This window comes from Elaeis guineensis, chromosome 5 (genome assembly GCF_000442705.2).
Source record: "Elaeis guineensis isolate ETL-2024a chromosome 5, EG11, whole genome shotgun sequence".
Taxonomy (NCBI): domain Eukaryota; kingdom Viridiplantae; phylum Streptophyta; class Magnoliopsida; order Arecales; family Arecaceae; genus Elaeis; species Elaeis guineensis.
The window spans coordinates 5,815,025-5,836,920 of record NC_025997.2 but is presented as its reverse complement, the minus strand read 5'-3'; the positions used below and the strand labels follow the sequence as shown (position 1 = coordinate 5,836,920).

The following is a 21,896-nucleotide window of genomic DNA, read 5'->3' as shown; positions in this document are numbered from 1 at the left end:
TGCTACCACACTAGTTGAGACCCTACTTCTTTTGAACATTAGTACCGACCATCAATCTTCAGCAGCACTCCTATCACATATTGTTTCTCAAAGGAACATATTTAGAGCAGAAATTCATGTATTCAGCATCATCAGCAATGCTCAACAAAACTCTAGATGGCACATCACTTAGCATCTTTGGTATTTGTCACCAATCTTTTGCAATTTCCTGGAGATACACCGTATAATTTCAGCCTGTTGAGGTGTAACTTTTTCAATCAGGCAGCAAGGATGCTTCTTTAGCAGTGCCACTTAGTACAAAATCATTAGTGTTTTTTTTTCTTTTTTTTCTTTTTTTTACATAAAAGAAATACGCTCTATATGTGTCATCCTGTTTCTATGAGAAAGGTAGTTCAAGTTCTAAATAGAACTAACAAACGGTGAGATCTTGCTAGGCACTCATATATGTAGGCAGCATGCAGTTACACATCTTAAAAAAAGAGAAGAACAAGAAAATAAACATGAGGGCCCAGGAATCAAATAAAGAAGTGGCAAGTCATTTGGGAAAATAAGAAAATAACATTAAAAAAGGAATCATCGACTATAATCAACATTATTAGAACAACACTGCATGTCTATTTTTTTTTCCTCCAAAGTAATAATACAAGTTTCAGATAAAAGGAAAGTAGAGGCCACACAAAAAAGGCTTCCTATATCACAAAATGTTGTAATATTTGTCAAAAACTTAGGTCCTAGCGGGACATCCTATGGGACATCGGGATAGGATACTGTTCCATGTGTTGTGACAAAACTGTCCCATTAGCGTCTTATCTGCGTCCCAATCAGGACACCTTGAGACATCTTCTATCCCAAGTGTCGGGACGAATTGGGACGGCGGCGCGTCCCGTTCCATAAAAAAATGAGGACAACCCCATCTCACGAGATTTAAAACCTTGATATCTGTAGTCCAAATAATTGAAATAGCAGATTGGTGACACCACATATCACAGACTATCAAACTTGAGCTACTCTTTATATATTTGTATTTTGCTCAGCTAAAATGTTCATTATTTAAAGCTGTCCACAGAAAAAATATATAAATAACACTGAAAAGAAGGCAAAGGTGGTTGAGCAGTTAACATTGAAGACAACATAAAAAAATTAATAGAACTAAAAAATATGTAGATACAAATAGCATTAACGTCTACTTAAGATAAAAGAAATACCGGTTCAGCACTTGAATGTGTACATTTCAAACATGCCATAAAGGCATTCTTCAACGCGTGGTGTGCATTTGGGACTTGCACTCCTTTGATGACAGAACTTGCTGGATCCAAACCAAGTAAAACTGGCAATATGCGTCCATAAAAGGAAGGCCTTTTCTTCGCGATAGCTGAGAGACTGGTAGAGAACATTAAACCAACCCAACAAATGGCAGAATGAAGAATTTTACACAGAAACTAATACAAATACAAAATGACACAAAATAAAATAAGCAATAATTGAAATAAAATTTGCACATTCATTTCCACACAAATACAAGATGAGCAATTTTTGGACCCCTTAAATGGAAGGAACATAGAGATAGAATTTCAATAACATGAAACACAGCTATTCTATCCAAGATTAGTATGAATTATGTCATTCCAGAAACTAAACCAAAAAACTGAATGGAGATTTTGTGCAATTCACTGGTGCTATTGTGACATTGTCAGCGATTTAGGTAGTCAATAAAAAAGTGGGGACAGCTAACACTAGCTAAATATTAATAAACGATATCAGCAAAATGGTGATTTACACTCCACAGATCAACTACTTGTGGAATATCCAACTTTGCTGATGAAGATCGAGTCAAAACAGATTGTTGTCAATCATAATGTCATGCAGTTTTTAGTAAAGGCGTTTGCCAATGACTTGATTTTCAAAGACAATTCAAGGTAAAACTAGAAAGTTGGACAAGAGCATCCTCATGACAAGTTAATGCCTTAAAAAGTTAAAACTTTCTATATGCTGTTCCAGTTCATAGAAGCAGAGACAATACATAAATAAGAAGTGAACTGACACATTATAAAATGAATAATAAGTGAACTGACGCATTTGCTACCTGGGTAACCATTAGTTGTTTTCATTTTTTTCCCCTAGTTCTGTGGTCTATGTACTTTGTAAGCTATAAAATGTTTACTGATAAGTATTTGTCTACCATTACACAGACTAAGGAATTAAGGGTGGTGTTATGCTTGCTACAATTGAAAAAATAAACAAGAAACATAAAAGAGCAAGGTAGGATTAATAAAAAAAAACCTACCTATTTATGAGCACAATAACTATGGAGTTACTAAGTGATTTCATTTGTGGGAACCTAAGTTGGTCAAGCAACAATCCCAAGCTCTGACTGGCTTCCATAGCTAGATCTCCAACATTAAGCAAAGGATGGCCTCCTCTTAACCATGATATATTGAATCCCATCCCTGTCATAAGATCAGTGCACCAATATAATGTTAAGCATCAATTGTCTGCACAGCAAAGTAGGCTCACTGGTAGCTTCAAAGTGATGGGAAGATCTTCCATTACAAGTTGAAAGCAAAAAATTCATCTCTACCTTCACAAGCTTCATGGGGTGGATCAGAAGAAACATCAGGATCCGGTGTATAAAGTAGAATTATTGCTTCAATAAATTTTACAGCTAGCAATCTAACACCTTCACTCCCAGGCTGGCAAAGAAGTTTGATATTACATGTTGCAGCAAGCAAATGAATGGAGGGGGGGGGGGCAGATCAAAGAACACAATGTAGCAATCATGATCAAAAACAAAAGTTACCTGGACTGCTATTGGGAATACTGCATTTTTGTACTCTAGCATCCACGTCCATGATGATTTTAATGAATCGTCTACATCACTTGAGCATAAACCCTGAATTCGCAAAGAGCAAAGGATGCTAAATGAGAAGTTGTTCTATGCAATAAAGAGCAATTACTCATCTGATTGTTTTGAGAAAACCATATAATGACTAATTACTACATGTCTTCAATCATAGCCTATGACTTGATTTCTACTTGCGGAAAGTCGAAAGGCATTTGTCATCCTGTCAATTCAGTTGATAAATTTACCTGTGATTGGATCCTTGTTTTTGTCTGAAATGAAAATTTCTGTATAGGCTGCCACTCCCACTCCCTCTCCAAATTCAAATTCTCACTTCCTCTCCTGCACCTGCTTACAAATGCTTCCCTCTTCTTCTATATCTAATGTGCATTACCAAAACTAGTATTCCATCAAATCAATATTAGTTCAATAATGCCCATAGAGTTTATTGTTTTTGTCCTTTTTCTTAGTCCTATATCCTGCATTGCCTATCTCTTCAAACTTCACTTCAGCACTGAAGTTTCTCCTTTCCATTATACCATCATCCTTATCACAAAGCCTTTACTTCAATATGCAAGGAAAGTAATTAATCCACTTCTATAACAATGCATATGTACCTCTAACAACTGTGAGCTAGATTAAAGGAAAAACTATATAAGCATCATCTTGAACCATAAATAAGACTCTCTCTCTCTCTCCATCTCAGAAGCTTCCTTTTGGTGTCATCCCTTCCACCTTCACTTGCAGCATTAGAGTTTCTTTCCCTTATCGATTTTTGATTTCCCATTAAAAATGGCAACCTTACATCCATCAATACCTACAAAATCCAATTTCTTCATTACTCTAGCTCCGCTACACTATCATGAAACCCTTTACAAGACCACATTTGACCACCAAATCCACCTCCATAAATATTTCTTGCAGCATTACAAGAACAAATTTGAGTTTAAGAATTAATGGTAATGGTTTGAGACCCTATTTTATTCCATTGAGTTATCAAGCTGTTTTCCCTCGCAGCCCATTTTTTTCTGTGGCACACTAAGCTGATCGTCTGTGATTACTGATATGCATTTCCCCAATCTTGACACCCACCAACCATACAATTCCCACACGATATTCATATTAGAAGTGAGTTTTCACACTTACAAATAAAAATTCCATCTCCTACCGGTAAACTCCATATATTTAATGTGGTATGTAGATGGGACGAAACCGGCAGGTCTTGGGTGAAATTACTGTCCTTCATGTGAATAATATGTTAACTCAAGACAAAATTGTACCATGACACTCACCAGATACTCTGTTGTGATCTCTCTTGATGGTCATAAAAGGTGACTTTTTGTTATATTTTTCTATAAAATACTATCAGTCTTTCTGACAAATAGTCAATAACATGATAATTAATGACTAAATCTCCCAGAAGAAGCATATAAGGTTAAATTAATACTGTTGCAAATGGAGATCAAATACACATGAATAATGTAGAGAAAGAAGGAATGATATTAACAACTTGAAGAATTCTTAGTAATGTGGAACAGTGGATGCATGTAATAGATCAAAAAAATGTGGAACTTGCCTGAATTACCACCTTTTCTAACACACTTCGAAACAAATAAGTTCCTGTAATAATAGCTTGTCGAGCAACTGCAGGTGTTTCATCCTTTAAAAAGAAAATTAAACTAGGAATCATTTCAGGTAGAAGCTCCATATGCTTCATTCCAATATCACCAATCATCCTACATTAGAAGCAACATCAAAACCATTCACAAATTTTGAAACAACAAGAAATCAATGCATGCTGAGATAAAAGAGGAAACCAATAAAATTAAAAAATAGAAGGTTAGAATCTTCAAGAACTAGAAGTTAATGGAAAAGAATCTTTTCAATAGATCATGTACTAATAACAAGCAAATATGCTAACACTAGAAGGACACTTAAAATTAAGGTGCCATGCCCACTTCAGAATCTCTTTGGATACTTGTTTCTGATGACCTCTTCACAAGTATTTCTTTATTCTATATTTTTTTTGAAAGATCTGCTTCCCCATACCAAAACCAGAGTCCACTCTGGCACGTGCTTCTAATTTAGGTGAGAGAACACTTGCCGGTTGACATGGGAAACAAGAAAGAAAAATCTTATAACAAAGTCGACATCAGATGAATTGCAGGTAATAAAGGTCCTAACCCAAGTAGATAGCATAAGGCTTAAAATTTCTGAAAATAATATAATTTGATGATTGAAGGATATCTTTCCCACACCTCATATGAGTAAGAAGCATATGCAGTACAAATTAACACATATATAGTCTACCATTGACCTAGTTTATTACAGTAAACAACATAAACCATGATGTCTTCATCCACGAAAAATTATGTTGATCCTCCTCCACAATCAATGATAACCTTTATTCCATCTGATGGCAAAACCTGCCAAAGCCATTCAGTTAGCATGATAGCTAACCGCACTTTATTATTGGATCTTTAACACTCCAGCTAAGCATGACCACCACTTTGCAAAGGTCTGTCCACCCAGCGCTTTCCTTATCCAAGATCAAGTGATGCATAGTTGCACAAAAATGTATCACATGATTAGATTCAAATTTGGTAACTAGAATCCTAAAAAGATGGATAGCAAGACAAACCAAGCATTCAAGTCCTCGCTAGATGGTCAAGCATCCCACCATCCCAAGTGTCAAGATGGGGCATCATCTCGAGTATCAGAATAGGACCAAGACAGGATGAGGACCTAATGCAAGCAAGCCCGCATGAAAATATGGAATTCGCAAAAGAAAGAAATAACTGTTGGCCTCATGCCAACTCCTTAAGAGTCTTCAGCGCCTCGCCTCCAACCTCTCCAAGAAATGCCCGGAGCCTCTGACCTCACACTAGTCACCTTGCGCAAGATCACAATCTCACACATGGCAAGCAAGGAACTAAGGAACCTCAAAAGCTTTATTACTAATTAATTGATGTCAAAAATGTACAATTAGGATATATTTTTGTAGGATAAAGGTTGACCCTTATACACATTCCAATCAAAAAAGAAAAGTCCTAAAATAATTATAACTAGGACCTATTTATAGGGCATAGGTCAACCCTGTTAGATGTATGTCCTAGAAGCCAATATGACTGACACATTATAATAACTCTAGGATACAATTTTGTACTTAATACATTAATTTGATCAATAAAAAGATAAATTTATTTTTCATTCAAATGTAATGTGTCCTTGAATCGTCCATAGAATTAGTTTTCGATATATATTCTCAAAGTATTGAGAATTAGAGACACGTATTTAATTTCTAAATGCTCCCAGTTATAGGATCATCATGAGGATGGTGATCGATCCGGATAGACTGGCGCACAGATCGCTTCCTTCGGGATAGATGAGTCTCTGATCTACAGTATAGAGACACTGGGTGACTAGTGCGAATAGTTGTTAGAGAACAACTAATACTGAGCGTGACCATACGAAAGATCATTTGGATTTCTATTCAATCGTCGGTGATTGTCTCGATACTGTAGTTGTGTGAATAGTCCTTTGATCTGAGATTGTACTACTGCCCGTGGTGAGACTGCTGGAGTTTGACTGACACATAAACATGGATCTCAATGAGCCTTTGTAGTGGATATTGACGACAGTTGGTCCACTGTAGGAGTAGGATACACATCAAGATGGAATCTATCAACCTTGATAGAGAGGAGTAGTCCTATGGGATTTGAAAGGCTAAATCCAAGAATCTATGGCCATAGTAGTGTGATTAATGGAAAAGAATTTTCATAGGAATCACATTTAGATTTAAGCTGATCGAATCTATCATATGACTGATGATGAGATTTGATGATTTATCCATTACCTGCCATCAAATCGAGACTCACGATAGAAAAACTGAATCACACGTTAACTACATCTAGAGGTTCATTTCAGTTCTACTAGATTGCCACTACATACTACTAGGTGTCACTAGTGGATTGTGAGAGCTCACTAGGATTGTTCTAGATCGACAATTTTTGATGAGTTAGAATGAAATTGTTCCGACCTATTGAAAAGAATTTCAATGATACTTTGATAGAGATCATTGTATATCTCACTACCAGATAGAATTGAACCTATGGGATCACACAATAAAGGAATTAGACCTGGAATTAGCTATTGAGCTTATGAAGTATCAATTGAGTTTAAAAAAATCCGATTGGATTCAAGATAACCTTGCTAGCACATGGTTGGACCAAATTTCTCTTTTCGTTTGGATTTCTTATTTGATAAGATAATTCAAACTTAATTATCTGCTAATAACCTACATGAATAGGATTTATTTGACTCCAATTATTGGTATCTAAGATTTTGGATCATATAAATTAAGGGTGCAAGTTCCTTATTAATTTTCTTGATAGTTATTATGGGGCGCTACCTTGATTGGGTCAAGTTGGGCGTGTCCTATGATTAGAGGGCCTTTTAATCTGATATGGGGCATCCCTTGGGTGCAAAAGAGGTGTGTTTCATTGGGTATAAGGGCTCCAAGAGTTGGTGCCTAATAGGATTTCTAATGTAAGTTAAATAACTTAAGTTATTAGGAAACCTAATGCAAGTAAGACTTGTATTATGAAAATTGAATAGGATTCAATCCTCATGCCTATTTAAAGGGACCTCCCCTAAGGTCTCTAAAGCATCCAAACCAGCAACCCTCCACGCCTAAAAGGTCCCTCCCACGCCCTCTCTTCCTCTCCCTTCTCCTTCTCCCTTGGCGTCCCACCTAGTTGGGACGTCCTATCTTCCTCATACCCAAGCTGGTTGGGCATCCCTCCTTGCTGGTTTCCACCTGCTGGTAGCAGCATAATCTAAAGTGAGAAAGATAAGAGAAGAAGAAGATCAAAAAAAAAAGATCAAGTATTGATCACGATCCAGACTTCGTTCAGATTCAGCATGCTGAATTTTCTTAAAAAAAAAATTCAATTTGAAGAAGGCTATTCCAGACTAATCCCGAATGGATACCCGTAGAGGCTAGACATTTGTACGGCTAGAAAAAAATCTCTTCTCTTCCAGATCCAGATTCGAAGAAAAAATTGCAAACAGGTATGCGATTTGATTACAATCTGAATTTCAGCATATGTCAATTTCAGCACATGAACTAGATACTTTGGTTTTATGTTTTTATGCATGCATAATTCAGATTAAAAGTGTTTTAATCTTATATTCCGCTGCAATATTTAAAAAATAAAGTTTTGAAATACACATGCATGCTCCAAACCTCGAATTCCAACAGTGGTATCAGAGCCACAGATTTCATATTGCTGAAATTGTCATACATATTTTGAAAAAGATTTCAAAATCTGATATTTTCTTGATACATGAGATGTATAGATGAATTTTTGAATCTGATATTTTGCTTCGAATTTGATTTTAAAACATATAGTTGATATGTCAAAGAATGCATGGATCTGAATTTTAATCTAGAATTGTTTCTAGTTCATATTCACATGATATGTAGATGCATGCAAAAATCTGAAATTTTATATGATCTGATTCATGATTCATGTATGAGATATATGATTGCATGTTTAGGTCATAAAATTGCTTTTGATATAATCCATGATTAGTATATGAAATATATGATATCATGTAGTAGATCTGAATTTTATTTAAATCTGAATTTTACATGCATATATGTGATATATGTTTGTATGTTAAATTTAAAAATTATTTTCATGATTTAAAACTTACTTTCATGCAAAGAATTTAGATCTGAAATTTGATTTTAAAATCTGAAATTTGTGCTTATGCATAAGAATTTTGGTTATGAAAAAACCATAAATTAGGTCATATAATAGGATTGCATCTAAGGTTTTTGATTTGAGTCATACGAGTTTAATTCAATTAAGTAATTGATTGAACCGAGTCAAGTGTTGATTAGGATCAGATCAATTAAGTTAAATGATCATACAATTGTTGTTGATCAAATTGATTGAGTCCCATATGTAGAATCGATTCACGTAAAGACCTAATTTGGCTCGACGATTTGAGCCCGATTCGCTAGAGTTAACCTATTTAGACCAATTGACATATTGGTGTCTAAGACAAGTAATTGAGACGTGGTTATTTAATTGGTTCCATTCGCTTATCTGATCAATTTATTAGTGTCTAAGGAAAGCAACAGGGGGACCCCCACCGATCTCGACTTACCCGACCAATTTGAAAGATTGGATCTTAAATTGGATTGCTTAGCGGTTTGGTTTAGTCCATTCCAATTAGATCGGTCATATGATAATTGATTAGATGAGACCTAAACCTAAACCTTCCCACAAATATTAAGTCCATAGGTCTTCCATCGTTGTAGATGTGCGGACGTGCTACCGACGTTGATTGTTCTCGGCTGGTAACAGTGGTTCAGTTGCATCGGGAACACACAACCACTCTATCAGCAAAGAGTTGCTCCAAGGTAAGGATGGAGTTGATCCAATAACTGTTAGATGAAGGATCCAATGACGGCCTTGCACCTGCTTGTGAACGATAGGTCGGACTTAACTAAGAAGTATGGACAATAACTGTTAGGTGAGCCCACATGACTTAGAGACCAAGTCGCTGCAACATGCTTAGAGAAGCATCTGAGTAAAGAGTTGCCTTTGCATCGGTGTGCATGTTACCAATAATTATTAAGTGAGGTGCATGGCATCAATGGGACCGCAGCACCCACTAGGAATCTTTTGTCGCGTTAGGATTTCCGTTTCCTTCTCGAAAAGTGGAGAGATCCGAAAAATTAGTGAGAGTCATTGTTTGCATCTTAAAGTCTCTAGAAGCAAATTTAACATTAAGTACAAAAGTCTAACTTGAAACTCTACTCTCGCAGTTAAATCATGTTAACCTTAAACCCTCTAGCCCGCATCCTTGAAACCAATATTTGATCGGTATAAATTACAAAGACTGACTCAAAAACCTAAGAATTGTCTTGACTTTCGAAAAACTAAATCATGTACTCGATCAGAAACCCATAGTGTTACCAAACCGTCCTACTGCTGAGCAAAGGGTTGCTTATGAAAAGTGGACGGATGAAGACAGTCGGATCAAGTGCTATATACTGACTTCTATGTCAAACGAATTGCAAAGCCAGCATGAGCATATGCCCACTGCCAGGGCTATGATCACTCACCTGCAAGAGTTGTATGGTGAGCAGAGCCGTACTGCGCGCTTCAAGGTGTCCAAAAGAATTCAATCTGAAGATGCGTGAAGGACAGTTTGTCCATGAGCACTGTATGACAATAATCAAGGACATCGAGGAGCTTGGAAAGCTCGGACTAAAAATACAAAAGAAATTGCAAATGGATCTGATCCTTCAATCTTTTACGAGTTCATATAGTCAATTTATTGTAAATTTTCATATGAACAAGCTCGATTGCACTATATCCGAACTGATCAACATGTTGGTCACAACAGAGGAAACCTTAAAGAGTTCAAGGGGCACTGTTCTCGCTGTGGAGCAGACTTCTTCCAAGAGAAAGTCTACTGAGAAGAAGAAGGTTAAATCCGCTAAGAAGCAGAAGAAGGAGAACAGGCCAAAAAAGAAAGTTCCTAATAAGACCGAAGCAAAAGAAAAATATTTTCACTATCATGTTGAAGGCCATTGGAGAAAAAACTGTCAAACTACCTGGAGAGCCTAAAGACCAAAAAGGGTGATAAACCTTCCGAAGATATGCTCGTAATTGAATCTAACTTTACGGTTTCTTCTACTTCTAGTTGGATATTAGACTCTAGCTCGAGTGCTTATATATGTATCTCAATGCAGGGTCTAATAGAAAGTAGGAGATTGAGGGAAGGGACATGATCCTTCGGGTTAGCAATGGAGCAAAAATTACGTCAGAGGCCGTTGGCACTTATCCTCTTCGATTACCGTCTGGTGTTAGATTAGATTTAAAGCACTGTTATTATGTTCCTGTAGCTAGTCGGAATTTGATTTCCGTGTCTGTGCTAGCACAGGAAGGTTTTGAAATTAATTTCAATAAAAACTTTTGTTCCATTTATTTACGAAATAAATTGGTTGCATGAGGTCTTTTAATTGACAGTCTTTATCACTTGCATGTTGATGCAAATATGAACTTAAACGAGCAAATAGTGAGTACCGTAGACCAAAAAAGATCCAAAGATAAAATTAACCAGAAGTACTTGTGGCACCATAGACTAGACCATAATGGAGAGGACAGAATAAATAGACTAGAAAATGATGGGATTCTTGACTTTCTTAACCTAGAGTCGTATCCAGCTTGCGAATCTTATCTTCGAGAAAAAAATGATCAAGTTACCCCTTGTAGGACATGGGGAAAGGGCAACTAAATTACTTGCCCTGGTACACACTGATGTGTGTGGGCCATTTGATATGCAGGTCAGGGATGGTTATACCTACTTCATTACCTTTACCAATGATCTGTCTAGATACGGATATGTGTATCTGATGAAACACAAGTCTGAGACCTTTGAAAGGTTCAAAAAATTCAGACATGAAGTAGAAAAACAAACAGACAAATCCATTAAGATTCTTCGATCTGATCAAAGAGGTGAATATCTTAGTCGAAAATTTTTAGGATATTTTAAGGATAATGGTATAGTCTCTCAATGGACGTCTCCCGGAATATTTCAGCTCAACGGAGTATCCGAAAGAAGGGACAGGACCTATTGGATATGATCAGATCCATGATAAGCTTCACTGATCTACCCTTTATATCTTTGAGGACATGCCTTGTTAACCACAATTCATCTGTTGAATAGGATTCCATCAAAATCCGTTCCTACCACACCGTATGAGATATGGTTCGGTAAGAAGCCAAGTCTAGGTTATCTTAAAACTTAGGGATATCCGACCTATGTCAAGAGACAGATGGCGGATAAATTAGAGAATAGATCTATTATAGCTCGCTTTATAGGGTATCCTAAAGGATCCATAAAATATTACTTCTACTTTCCACAAGACCACAATGTGATTGTGAGTCGAAACACCATATTCCTAGAAAAACAGTTTATCCAGGATGGTGGCAGTGAGAGATTAGTTGAGCTCGAAGAGAAGGTCTCTGAAGAGTCAAGAGCTATAGATCCTCAGAAATTCATTGTCCATGAGCCAGTAGTAGACGTTCCTCAACCACCTCGTAGATCTAGCAGGATCTCCCGACCTTCTGAAAAGTACATGGGTATGCTTACGAAGAAGTAAAGAAAATATTCCTTATGAGAGATAGGAATCATTATGATGATCCTAATACCTTTGACGAGGCGATGTTTGACATCAATTTCGAAAAATGGTTAGATGTGATGAAGTCAGAAATTAACTTGATGCACTCGAACCAAGTCTGAACCTTAGTGAATCCACCTGAGGGTATTGTACCTATTAGGTGTAAATGATCTACAAAAGGAAGATAGGTACCGATGATAAGGTAGAGACTTATAAAGCTAGGCTTGTGGCTAAAGGTTATAATCAGCGCGAGGACATTGACTATCAAGAAATCTTCTCGTCCGTAGCCATGCTGAAATCCATCCGCACTCTACTTGCTGTTGCAGCTTACTATGATTATGAAATCTGACAGATGGATGTGAAAACTGCCTTTCTAAATGGATATCTTGAGAAAGATATCTATATGAAGTAGCCTATGGGTTTTACATTCGATGATGGTGATCACAGAGTCTGCAAGCTGCAAAGGTCCATATACGGATTAAAGCAAGTTTCTCAGAGTTGGAACCATCGTTTTGATGAAACGATCAAATCGTTTGATTTCATCAAAAACGAAGAGGAACCATGTGTATATAAAAAAGTCAGTGAGAGTACAATAACATTCCTCGTATTGTACGTGGATGATATTCTCCTCATTGGAAATGATATTCCCATGCTGACCACGGTCAAAAGATGGTTGTTCAAGAAATTTTCCATGAAAGACCTAAGAGAAGCATCTTATATTCTCGAAATAAAGGTCTATAGGGATAGATCTAAACGGATGCTAGACTTGTCACAAAAGCTGTATATAAAGAAAGTGCTGAAGAGGTTCAGCATGAAAAGCTCCAAAAGAGGACTTTTAACTTTAAGGTATGATATTAATTTTTTCAAGACGATGTGTCCAACCACATCTGAAAAATACAGCGCATGAGTAGGATTCCTTATACCTCAACCATAGGAAGCCTCATGTATGCCATGCTATGTACTCGACCTGATATTGTCCTTGCTGTGAGTGTCACGAGCAGGTATCAGTCGAATCTAGACGAGGAACACTGGATAGCTGTGAAGAACATCCTTAAGTACTTAAGAAGGACTAAAGATTTATTCTTAGTCTTTGGAGAAAATTCTGAGTTGCGAGTCGAGAGATATACTGACTTAGACTTCGTATCTGATCCTAATGATAGAAAGTCTACGTCAAGATATATGTTCGTTTGCAATAATGACGCAGTTAGCTCGAAGAGTTCCAAGTAACCCATCATAGCGGATTTAACCACGGACGCTAAGTACGTCGCTGCTTCAAATGCTGCAAAGGAAGGCTTCTGGTTCAAGAAGTTCGCCGTGAAACTTAAGGTTATGACATCGGATGCCATACCACTCTACTGCGACAACAATGGAGCCATAGCACTTACTAAGGAGCCGAGATCTCATCAGAAATCGAAGTACATCGAGCGGCGATATCACATCATACGCGACTACCTCGAAAAAAGACATGTCAAGGAGCGAAGAGTAGACTCCGCGGACAACGTGACAGACCCGCTAACTAAGCAATTGAGCCAACCGAAAATGAAAATCCACCTTGAGAAGATGGGACTTAGATTTGTAATCAATTGACTTTAATCCAAGTGGGAGATTGTTAGATGTATGTCCTAAAAGTCAATATGGCTGACACATTGTAATAACTCTAGAATACAATTTTGTACGTAATACATTGATTTGATCAATAAAAGGAAACTTTGTTTTTCATTCAAGTGTGATGTGTCCTTGAATCGTTCATGAAATTAGTTTTCGATATATATTCTGAAAGTATTGAGAATTAAAGACATGTATTAAATTCCTAAATGCTCTCGATCATACGATCATCATGAAATGGTGATCGATCCAGATAGACTGACACACAGATCACTTCCTTCGGGATAGATGAGTCTCTGATCTACAGTGTGGAAATACTGGACGACGAGTGCAGATAGTTGTTAGAGAACAACTAGTACTGAGCCTGACCATACGAGAGATCACTTAGATTTCTTTTCAATCGTCAGTGATTGTCTCAATGCTGTAGTTGTGTGAATGATCCTTTAACCTGAAATTGTACTACTGTCCGCAGTGAGACTGCTGGAGTTTGACTGACACATAAACATAGGTCTCAATGAGCTCTTGTAGTAGATGTTGACGACAGTTGGTCCACTGTAGGAGTAAGATACACATCAAAATGGGATCTATCAATCTTGATAGAGAGTAATCTTATGAGATTTGAAAAGCTAAATCCAAAAATCTATGGCCATAATAGTGTGATTGATGGAAAAAAAATTTATAAGAATCACATTTGGACTTAAGCTGATCGAATCTATCATATGACTGATGATGAGGTTTGACGATTTATCTATGACCTGCCATCAAGTCAGGACTCACGATAGAGGGACTGAATCACACGTTAACTATACCTAAAGGTTCATTTCAGTTATACTAAGTTGTCACTATATATGCTAGGTGTCACTAGTGGATTGTGAGAACTCACTGGATTGTTCTGGATCGATAATCTTTGATGAGTTAAAGTAAAATTGTTCTGACCCATTGAAAAAAATTTCAATAATATTTGATAGAAATCATTGTATATCTTACAACCGGATAGAATTGAACCTATGGGGTCACACAACAAAGAATTAGATCTGAAATTAGCTATTGAGCTTATGAAGTATAATTGGATTTAGAAAAATCCGATTGGGTTCAAGATAACTTGCTAGCACATGGTTGGACCCAATTTCTCTTTATGTTTGAATTTATTATTTGATAAGATAATTTAAACTTAATTACCTGCTAATAACCTACATGAATAAGATTTATTTGACTCCAATTATTGGGTGTCTAAGATTTTAGATCATATGAATTAAGGGTGCAAGTCTCTTATTAATTTTCTTGATAGTTATTATGAGGCACCACCTTGATTGGATCAAGTTGGGCATATTTATGATTAGAAGACCTTTTAATCTGATATGGGGCGTCCCTTGGGTGCAAAAGAGGGTGTGTTTCATTAGGTGCAAGGGCTCCAAGAGTTGGCGCCTGATAGAATTCCTAATGTAAATTAAATAACTTAAGTTATTAGGAGACCTAATGCAAGTAGGACTTGTATTATGAAATTGAATAAGATTCAATCCTCATACCTATTTAAAGGACCTCCCCTAAGGTCCCTAAAGCATCCAAACCAGCGGCCCTCCATGCCTAAAAGGTCCCCCCATGCCCTCTTCCTCTCCCTTCTTCTTCCTTGGCGTCCCACACGTCCTGCCTAGTTGGGACGTCCCATCTTCCTCACACCCAAGCTGGTTGGGCGTCCCTCCTTGCTGGTTTCCATCTGCTGGTAGCAGCATAATCTAAGGAAAAAAAGATAAGAGAAGAAGAAGATCAAGAAAAGAGATCAAGTGTTAATCGCGATCCAAACTTCGTTCAGATTCAGCAGGCTGAATTTTCTTAGAGAAATAAATTCAATTTGAAGAGGGCTGTTCCAGGCTGATCCCAAATGGATATCCGTAGAGGCCGGACACTTATGCGGCTAGAAAAAACCTCTTCTCTTCCAGATCCAGATTCGAAAAAAATGATTGCGAAACAGGTATGCGATTTAATTACAATCTGAATTTCAGCGTATGTCAATTTCACACATGAACTATATCCTTGTGGTTTTATATTTTTATAAATGCATAATTCAGATTAAAAATATTTTAATCTTATATTCCGCTGCGGTGTTTAGAAAATAAAGTTTTGAAACACATATGCATGCCCCAAACCTCGAATTCCAACAAACCCTTATACTAATTCTAATTAAAAAAAAAATCTAAAACAATTCTAAAAAGAAAAAGAGTCCTTTAAAAGGCCTATTTATAAAGTTTCCGATTCAAATTCAAACTTATTTCCCTTTTCCTCCTTCCATGTTACTCCCCCCTCCCCGCACCCCTTTTTTGAGAATTCGGCTTCTGACAAATGCCTTGCCATATATTCATAAAGGTAGAGGCTAAGCTTCCACAGGGCTATCTCAACTTCTTCATTTTGGGCTGTGAATAGGACAAGAACTGGCACCTCTGCAAATATTAATTGATCAGTTGAAGCTGTAGATTCGACAAACTTTTCAACGGTTTCCTCTTTAGTAAAGCATCAGGTACTTCATAGATAGGCTCCCCCATACTCCAATGGTTCATATTATGAGTAAAGTAGCCCTGCTTGTGACATCTGAACGTCAAACTTGATCCATACAATTCTTGGATGGTGCTACATTGGGCCTCTCTTTCTCCTTGCCCCATGCTTGGGGTAGTGTTGTAGAGGTAAGATGAACAGGCAGTTGAGCAATGACGCTCAACAACTAGTTGACCCCCCGGTTTGTAGAGCTTGACATCTAGCCTCCAAGGCAATAGGCTTCTCTAATTGAGAAGCTTGATGAAAGGCCTCGTCAAGGGCCTCTAGTCAATACAATGTTAGCTTTAGCTTTTATGCCAATCCATAGACCATGTTGGTATCTTGCCATACCATGTTCATCAAGGCCAGCAATTCCACACTATGCAGTCAATTCATTGAACCGCTCAAGGTATTCAATAACAATCATAGTACCCTGCTTAAGCTGTACAAGACTTTCATAAATTTCCTTATGATAATTATAGGGGATGTACTTTTCTTTCAATTTCCTATGAATCGCTTCCAAAATGTTAGCAAGTTCACCGTGAGCACAAGCATGATCTTCGACTTTTTTCCATCAATTCTGGTTTTGCCAATGAGATTTTTTTTGCAAACTCAACACTTCTTGGTCCATTCATTTGTACCACTCAAGATAGTTTTCAATGGATGAAAGGCAATCAATGAAAGAGTTCAAATTAAGTTTGCGAAAAGTTGGCTACCTTGAACTGAACCCTTCTGCAGGTATTTTCATCAAGGTCATGAACTCTTGGTTGGGGAACCTCTTCAATTTCATCCTGGCATTTACTTTTCTAATAGGAAAGCATGTCGATCTTCCACTCATTGGCCTCTTTCCTATAAGTTCTCTCACCCAAAATTTGGGTCCATCCTAGTCAATTTATCAGATATCCTAACATAGTATATAAATACTCATAAGCATTGTTTCCATGTCAATCATTTTTTTCCATCACCATGATCCACCACCATTGTTGTCAGGTTTATCATATTCCATCATATTACAGGTGCCCAATTGAGGATCCCCAAGCAGGTATGAAACCAAATGAACTGGACCCAGGATTTGCTAAATCCCCACGTTCAATCTTCAACCACTACTACCTATAAAGGAGAAAAGGAACGGACTGTTATACCAAGCAAATCCAATATATCAACAAAGCCTCTTAAAGAGTGACTTATACGATTTTTTTATCCACAAAATCCTTTCTTTTTATTCAATTTCCATAATTCTGGGCTGGCAGGACGTTGAAAGATCGAATTCCCTTCCTTTTTCTTTATTCTTGAAACCTGCATTGCGTGGCCATGACCAGAAACACAAAGAAACAAAGGAAAAAAAAAAGATTTTTGAGATGCAAGAAACCGTGTACTATGCTCTTGCGACCTTAATGGACTTTCTTGATCACATTATATCATTATTTTCGCTCTCCTGGTGTCAAAATCTTCCCCTTCGTTATTTCCAAAATTCTCCTCTCAATAGCATTCGTACAGGGTTTCAGAAATCGCCAAAAATAAGGAAGAAAACATGAAACGAGACAGAACGGAGCAGACTTACTCAGCGAGGAGCTTCCGCACGGGGCCGGCGCGGTCGGCCTGGAGTTCCGCGAGCCGGGGCACGAAGTCGGGCAGCAGAGACAGGTCCCGGTGCAAGAGAACCTCCTTCAACTGCCGCAACCACCGCAGCTTCGCCGGAATATCCCCAGAAGACCTCGCCGAGTTGAGAAGACTCGCCGCGGTCTCCCCCCAATTCACCGCCATCATCCCCACCATCGCCGCCACCCAAAAACCCTAGCTCCAGTCGATCCGGCGAGAGGAATCCCACGTAACTCACGGAGAGAGAGATATATATACAAAGAGAGACAGAGAGCGAGCGAGCGAGCGGGGATACGGTCCGCCGCCGGTGACCGTAAGAGGAGTTCCCTGGAGCTCGATCGGAGATTCAGAATAGAAGTGAGTATTTAAAGAGCGGAGGGAGGTCTCAGGAGGGGGCTCACTCCGGGCCTGCCGAGGATTTAAGGGGGTGTATTCCGGTGTTCCACAGGTTCTTGATAAACTGAATCGTTCATTGTACGTGGCGTGCTTTTATTGGTGACAAAGACGGAAGGGAGTCGACGACCGGTCGCCATAAGCGGGCTTAGTTTGGGCTTTGGGGCGCTATTGAGGATTAGTTTACGAGAGGTTTCGGTTCAGGAGAGGGTGGGCCACTTTGTGCGACCGTTGTGAATCGTAGACCGTGTGTCACAATTCGCAGGATCCAAGCCAAATATTCTGGAAATCCATGTCCAGGAAAGACCAGGATTCCTAGCCATCTAGTGTTATTACGAAAATTAAAATATATTAATTTGCACCTCCAGCGTCGCTGGCTAATTTGAATGATTAGTTGCCGCAGCAAATTCATAATTTTGAGAAACAATAGAGGTAATCATCTTAATTGTTGCCCACCTCTAGTGCCGCTGACTAATTTGAATGATTGATTTTCATAGTCAATTCATAATCTTTGAGGAAGAATAGAGACATCTGAATGATTAGTTGCACAGACAGCACAAATGTTGGTGCAAAAGACTCATGACTCGAATACGTCGGTTTTTGCTCTCATATATATCAAATATTATCCACTTCGATTTTGATTTATGTCATGGGGCCTCATAATTTTATTTTTTAAAAGATACCTCACATGAGAAAAAATATCCCATTCCATATAAGATCGGCTTCCTCTTAACTCACGATTAATGTAGTATTAAAGTGTTGTCCTCCCGTAACAATATTTTTATTAATCTTTATTTTTAAGTTTGTGAGTGTCATACTATCGTATCCATTTCTCATCCATTCACGAACGAAAATTTGCTGGACCTCTTTTAGCATATTAAAATTAATTTCTATAAAAATTATAAATTTTAGCAAGCATGTTCCTTTGATTGTATTAGGTTCAAAAAAACATTATGATAAAGCCCACGACGCCCCATCTAACTCAACCAAATTGGCCAACTCAGCTCAGCTTAGAAGGAGCTCAAAACGAAGCCTAAAGATTTGAGTCAGAAAAAATTTTTATATACTGTAGATGGTATAAAAATAACCGTATGTGGTAATTGACTCACAAATGAAATTGGGAGAAAAAAAATTATATATCATATGTTCTCATTTGTGAGCTAACCACTACAACGATGTGCATATTTCACACCACCCATGGTGCACAGAGAATTTCTCTGAGCCGTGGTTCATCCTTAACCAGAAAGCCTAGCCCGGCCCATTGACACTGCAACGCCACTCTCATGCACTAACTTCACCCACTTTCGGTGCATCCCAATATCAATACTGGCAGGACATGCAGTCCATGTCTCTTTCGTGGAGAAGGATACATTTGAGGGATGACGTTGTACTAATAATTAATCTGTTTAGAATTTTTTGTTAAATATATTTTTGATCTAATATTATGTGCTTATTTTTTTTTTTTTTTTTTTATATGAGTTTTTATAAAGGGTTCTATTTGTTAAAAGAACACAGGATGTGAATATAGGAGAAAAAAGAGATATGCTGGTGATGGAGAAGAACACAGCGGGGATGGAGATGCCCCAAATCCAATGTGAATAGTTTATGTTGCTGTTTAAATCGATCAGAGTCGGAAGATGGATACCTAGAAATTTTATATGACAGTGATGCTGATGCTGTAGTCACCTGTAAAATAAATTTCAAATCGAAGGTTGTGACTCTGGGAGATCTCCGACGCTCAATCAGAAAAATAAAAAATAAAGGAGCAGCAACGGATTTTCTAAGAGGGATTCGATTGAACTTATTGGGTCCTCGAGGTTCCGGTTGTTTATATAGAAGAATATCGAATAGTTGGATCGTTAGCTGTGAGATTGCACGATCTTGAGATTGTCGGACCGTTGAACATACCAAACTGGACGAGATAATTTAGCCCGTAATTGCTCATGCGAGATCAAAGGAGATGGTTACACCAAATCTTATCTTATTCGAGATAGACAGCTGTCGCATACGTCGAAGAGATAATCGGCTGAGAAGCTCATACACAGATCAGATCTCGAGGACACCTCAGCTTAGCATGGAGATGGACTCCTCAGCTTATATGGCAGTCAGTGGTCGTATTGATAACCTAAGAGTTTGACATGTGTTATGATATAGCGTTGATCTGAGGTGCTCACGGTAATCACCGTAACACTACCCCCTATCTTGAGTCTAAGAATCAAGCGATAGGATACTTCAAAAAGTATTTCGGATCCAATGTCAAGTGCTTTTGCCTTCACGCCTATTTTTGTTGCATTTAAGACGGATGATGTCAGCCTAATGCGACTAATGCGGACGGACGTAACTGATGGGACCACTCAGATGACGGTCTCTTCAAGTTTTAATCATTTTGCGGTGGTTTTTTATTTTCTTCCAACTTTAAATTTATATTTATGGATTGTGAATTTTGCTCGGCTCGTAGAGAACAACACAAATAAGCGCTCAGATCAGCATGAAAAAATGCTCAGTGCTTAGCTCAGTATAAGTAAGATTCTAGATTGCTCAACTTTAGTATAGATATACTTAGGACAACTTCGATTGCAATGAACATGTTTAGAGCAATTTAGAATGACTTGAATGTAATCCGGCCATTTATGAATTTGAGGTATCATAATAGTTATCTCAACACTACGCCCTACTCTTGGGTTTGAGTGCCTCGGATGGAAGGAGTACTTGTTGAGGTAATGCCTCTGGCCGTACGATGTCCGTTTTTTATTTTTCTCTGAAGAGGTATGTGTGCCGGCGGCAAGCTTGTGCCTATAGCATCTAGGGCTTTTCAATGACGTTTCGAGGTTTGATTAGTTATTCCTCACAAGTGACGTTGTGTGTTTGCGACGATCTTGTGCCTACGACATCTAGCACTTCTCGTCTTCGTGCGAGAGGTAGTGTGTACCAGTGGCGAGCTTGTACCTACGGCATCTTGCACTCTTGATGGTATTTTGAGGGTCTGATTAGTTATCCCTCCGGAGTTCTCTAAGGGTCTCCCTTTGCTTCTCGTATGACTCGGGCTCTGCAGGGGTTTGGTAAGTTAGCCCCGCCTTGGAGTCGTTGAGGTTTCTCAAGAGTCTGATTAATTAGTCCTCCGGAGATTTCTTAAGGGTCTCCCTCCCCTTCTCGTGCGACTCGAACTTTGTAGGGTCTGGTAAGTTAGCTCCACCTTAGAGTCGTCGATGTCTTCTCGAGGGTCTAATAAATTAGCCCTCCAAAGGTTCCTAAGGATCTCCCTCCGCTTCTCATGCGACTTGGACTCTGCAGAGATCTGGTAAGTTAGCCCTACCTCAGAGTCGTCGAGGTCTTCTCGAGGGTCTGGTAAGTTAGTCCTCCAGAGATTTTTAAGGGTCTTCCTCTGCTTCTCGCGCGACTTGGGCTTTATAGGGGTCTGGTAAGTTAGCCTCGCTTTGGAGTCATCGAGGTCTTTTCGAGGGTCTGATAAGTTAGCCCTCTGAAAGTTTTCTAAGAGTCTCCCTCCACTTCTCGTACGACTCGAGCTCTGCAGGGGTCTAGTAAGTTAGTCCCACCTCAGAGTCGTCGAGGTCTTCTCAAGGGTCCAGTAAGTTAGCCCTCATATTAGTTGACCGTAATTATAATTTAGGATCTCGAGTAGAAGAAGGAAGCAATTCTTGGAGAACTCGGATGCCAATTACAAATTGATGGCTCTGCAAATTTTATTTATATAAAAAGTAGTTACAT

The 21,896-nt window shown here is 38.3% G+C and overlaps 1 protein-coding gene across 1 annotated transcript in view; it reads right to left on the bottom strand.

Annotated features, from left to right (window-relative positions):
- The window catches only part of LOC105044609 (uncharacterized), a 35,495-nt gene extending 17,402 nt beyond the window's left edge, over positions 1-18,093 (bottom strand). The window contains 6 exon segments of the mRNA XM_019850914.3: positions 1,206-1,380; positions 2,285-2,447; positions 2,579-2,690; positions 2,798-2,890; positions 4,416-4,575; positions 17,740-18,093. Coding sequence (XP_019706473.2) covers positions 1,206-1,380; positions 2,285-2,447; positions 2,579-2,690; positions 2,798-2,890; positions 4,416-4,575; positions 17,740-17,954 — 918 coding nt within the window. The 5' untranslated portion in view covers positions 17,955-18,093.
- Positions 18,094-21,896: the final 3,803 nt, after the last annotated feature.